The sequence below is a fragment of the Argentina silus genome (assembly GCF_951799395.1).
Source record: "Argentina silus genome assembly, chromosome: Y".
In the NCBI taxonomy this organism is placed as follows: Eukaryota; Metazoa; Chordata; class Actinopteri; order Argentiniformes; family Argentinidae; genus Argentina; species Argentina silus.
The window spans coordinates 40,299,206-40,303,208 of record NC_139654.1 but is presented as its reverse complement, the minus strand read 5'-3'; the positions used below and the strand labels follow the sequence as shown (position 1 = coordinate 40,303,208).

Below are 4,003 nucleotides of genomic sequence, written 5' to 3'. Positions count from 1 at the left end.
AAGTATTATAGACTACAATTTAATCTGACTCCAATAAGATGAGTAGGTTGACCTCGAATGTAGTTTATCAACTAATAACACATGAGTAAGGCTAAGAAGGGCTACGGAGGAAAGAGATATGAATGGTGGTTTATTTAACAGTTACCAATAACCTTAAATGTAACCAAGTAAACCAAATGAAAGAAATCAAGTTACATAGGTTAAAACCAGATAAAACAGAGAAGTTGTCTTTGTGTCTTCTCCCAGACTCTGAAGTGTCAATATGCATTGCTAATTAGATTGTGCTGACTGCACCCCCTGGGTGGTCATTACAATGAGTCGTGTGAATGGCTCAGATGTCTTCCAGACAAAGTGAGAGTGCATTAAATACATTCTTACACCCTTTATAGTTCAGGCCAAAAATGTAATAATTGTACACTTTTCCACCTAAATATATAAATCTCATCAATCTACATCAACTCAAACTATACAAATAATGCAAACAACATTCAGCAGCCAAGTGGATTTCAATCAATTCTTATACATGACATTTCTGTAAATAGAACTTCAGGCCAGTGAACACCAGGGGGCATCCTTCTTTCTGATCATTTTTGATCCGATCCCAGGTTGAGCAATAGGGACTTGGGGGGGTCATGGGCCCTTGGGGGGGCAAATGCTCCTCCAAGTCCCTATCCGATCCTCAACCGACCAATGGTTATGCGCCGTTTAGTAAAGTTGATGCAGTGGTTATGCGCCGTTTAGTAAAAATGATCTCTAACCCACCAATCATTATGCGAGGAATTTCAAACGTCATCTAATTTATACGGCTCCGGCGGCCACTATCGGTGAATCTCATTTACGACGTCCCTGTTACTCAGGTAAGTTTCATCCTCTTCATCCTTTGCTAGTTAGACATTTGTTAGGCATGTATAAAGCTGTGCCGATTTTGTCAAAAGATAAAATATTGTCTGGAAATCAGCAACTGACCATACCATCGTTTGCGGGATTTGGCTTGTTAATGTGTAATGACAACGTATTGACAACCTGTCAGTAGGCTAGCTGGCTAGCGCTAACAGCTAACGGGTCCCATAAAAAGTGTACCCACACACTTAGAACAACGCTTTCTTAAAGGAATAATCCATAATACGTTGCAATTATTTTGAGTTGGGGGCTATCAACAAAGTTTTCTGTCATGGTTCATCCGCCCCCCCAAGCCGTGTCATCCGCCCCCCTCCCCGCCACCAGTGTGCTGAACGAGCGGGGCCAGTTCTTGACGACAGTGGTGGTGGCAGCTGAGTCCGAGGGGTGCTACGCGCGCATGGCGAGAGGTCTCATTGCCCGGTTTCGACGTGCCAATGCTCCTGCGCCAAAAGTCTTGCAGACAACTGCTGTCGGTAAGTTTAATAACAATTCCATTGAAACCTATGATGAAATTGATAATCCAAGTGATGTACATATCAGTTAACTTCATATAATTTTTTTGCAAGACACACATGGATAACACAGTTATAAAAACATGTAACACACGTACACAAAATGTTGATATAATTTCAGTGACAGCGGTTCATCCTTCCTGGAGAATCTGTTTGGTGACTGGGTGCAGAGGGGTACTGTGGTCAGACTGGACATCCGACACTGGCTGCACCGCTGGGATGCTGTTGTCATCAAACAGAGCCACGTCAAGTATGGGGTGTTCATGAGTGCCTTGGCAGGTGTGGTGCTCGCCTACAACAAGGCGGACATGATGCTCCTAGTCCAGGCGGTCAGGAGTGGCAACCAAGAGCTGTACGCCAGGTATTCGGACGAGGAGATGATGGCGTTCCTCAAGCCTCACCAGATCAAGTCGTATGTCAGGCGCATTACCCGTGGGGTTATGGTAAGTGTGATATTGATCCATGTTTGAATTTCATGAATAAGAAGCAAACATACTTGCTTATTTGTCAATATGGATTCAACTGTACTGGACTAAGGTGTCACTCAGATCTAGTTTTGAAAATAAATGTAAGATCATTAGGAGTAACGACTGATTTAACACTGTGACGGCCCGCTGGCCTGTGCCTTTCCCTTCACCATATTTATCCCTCTGTTTGTCCTCGTTGTTTCTGTGAGTGTTCCAGGTGTGCAGACTCTACCTGTGTCATGCTGTTTCCTTTGTTTTGCCTTTGCTATCTTTTGTCTTTGTCATTTGGATTTGGTGCAGACGTTTTGCCCATTTGTTTGTTTGATAATTGCACCATATGGGAAAATAAAGCCAGTTTTGTTATTGGTAAAACCTACTCCGTCCATCAGTTGTGTTACACTCATTCTAGTTGTGACAACACTCAAAGCTGAGAATATATATGTTACAGGAGACCGCTTTGGTGATTGAGTCCATCATTGCCGAGTTCAGGGGACCAGCAGGCCTTGACATTGACGGAATCCACCTGTTCAAGTCGACAGAGGCAGTTGATGCTCACTGGGCAACTGCAAGCAAGCATCTCAGTTGCATGCAGGTGGGTTAATGTCTTTGCAGTCATCGTGTGTCATTATAAAACCATTCAAACTTGTATGGCAAAATTTCAAAGGACACCAGAATAAATAAGGAACTTGCAATTCGTTGTGCTTTACAGGATCCCCCTGGCATACAGCTGTATGTTTCTGTGAAGGTGGTGGTGCTGAATGGCGTTCGGCTGAACAAGCACAGGTGCCGGCGAGGCAGTAACTCTTTGGAGGGGTTGCACGCACACCTGTACAATGCCATTCCTTCACAGAGATGTGGGATTATGCCATTCCAAGTGAGTAATTAAAAAAAAAAAAAAAACACTTCAATATAGCGTAGTTTCAATGATGCATTTTATTTCACAGCTTTAGTCATCGCTTCTAAGCATATACAATAACAGTCAAAATGGTCATGTGTTTCAGGTATACCTGATGGCCTTTGCTGTGCAGTGGAACAACCGCATGGCATCACTCCGGGTTGCTGGTGGTCAGGGTCGGAGGAGGATAGTCCTGCTCTGCAAGATGTGCTCATGAGCAAGAGACATCTGCATCTGCCAGGAATAGAGGAAGTGGAGGCACTGGCCTTGCTGCTTCTAGAACTGGCAGACAACAGCGACCTACACCTAGTGCCAGCCGACCTCAGGCAGAAGATCGCCACCGCCGCCAGCTCTCTTCACGAGCACGACAAGACCGCCGCCCTATTCGTCAAACAGTACGAGTCCAGGTGGGGCTACACCTTGTTTGGTCGGTGCCTTGTTTGAGTCAAAGTGTTTCAAAGTGTTTTAGCAAGTAGAGCAATACAGTCAGCCTATTTATTTATATTGTAGTTAAAAATGCACTTTGTTGTATCTTTTTTATACAAACATGTTCTGGTCTATGTCCAATATCCGGTCCAATCTAACCTCTGTTTCAATCTAACACAATTCATTTACATACCCTTTATTGTTAGTTTATGTTCAATTAATCTGTGTTTTTGTCATGCGTGTCCTCGTGCCGTTCTTTTGCGTGCATGTCCTTGTGATGTTTGTATGTCAGCTCCATGTTTAACTAAATGTTTGCAAATGTTTGTAAATGTTTGTCTCTCATCATCTCACTCATGGCCTGTACCTTGACGTGGTGAGTGGGCTTTCAACTAAACAGGTCTGCCTACTTGTGTTTGTGTGTCATAAAAATAATATATCTGTGCCCCATACATGGAATCTGAGTGCATATGTAGTAAATGGAAAAATGTGCATGTTGAAACCTTTACATTGGGTTCTTTGTACATTTTGAATGCATTTTCGTTTCACAAAATGCACTGTTCTCATGTCTCATTCAGTAACTGTTGGTGACCATCTGTGGCATTTTAGCAACCACACTCTCGCAGTTCGTTGGGACGAAACACATTCTAGTTAAAGAATAAAACTGTAATACTATTTGGTAATTTGTGAATAACATTTTTAAGTAATAATATAAATAAAAGTATTATAAAAGTATTTCAAGTATTTTGGAGTCTCTGTATGCTTGGGTTTCAGAAAAAAAGAGGAGGGTGGGACATGTCAAAAAT

General features: G+C 42.7%; 1 protein-coding gene across 1 annotated transcript; it reads left to right on the top strand.

Annotated features, from left to right (window-relative positions):
• Window positions 1–1,213: 1,213 nt before the first annotated feature.
• On the top strand, window positions 1,214–3,786 carry LOC310823811 (uncharacterized protein). Its single transcript, XM_083696681.1, has 5 exons — window positions 1,214–1,373; window positions 1,534–1,855; window positions 2,328–2,471; window positions 2,589–2,753; window positions 2,881–3,786. Exons 2-5 carry the CDS (start codon window positions 1,676–1,678, stop codon window positions 2,989–2,991), a joined length of 600 nt encoding a protein of 199 aa, XP_083552807.1. The 5' UTR covers window positions 1,214–1,373; window positions 1,534–1,675; the 3' UTR covers window positions 2,992–3,786.
• Window positions 3,787–4,003: the final 217 nt, after the last annotated feature.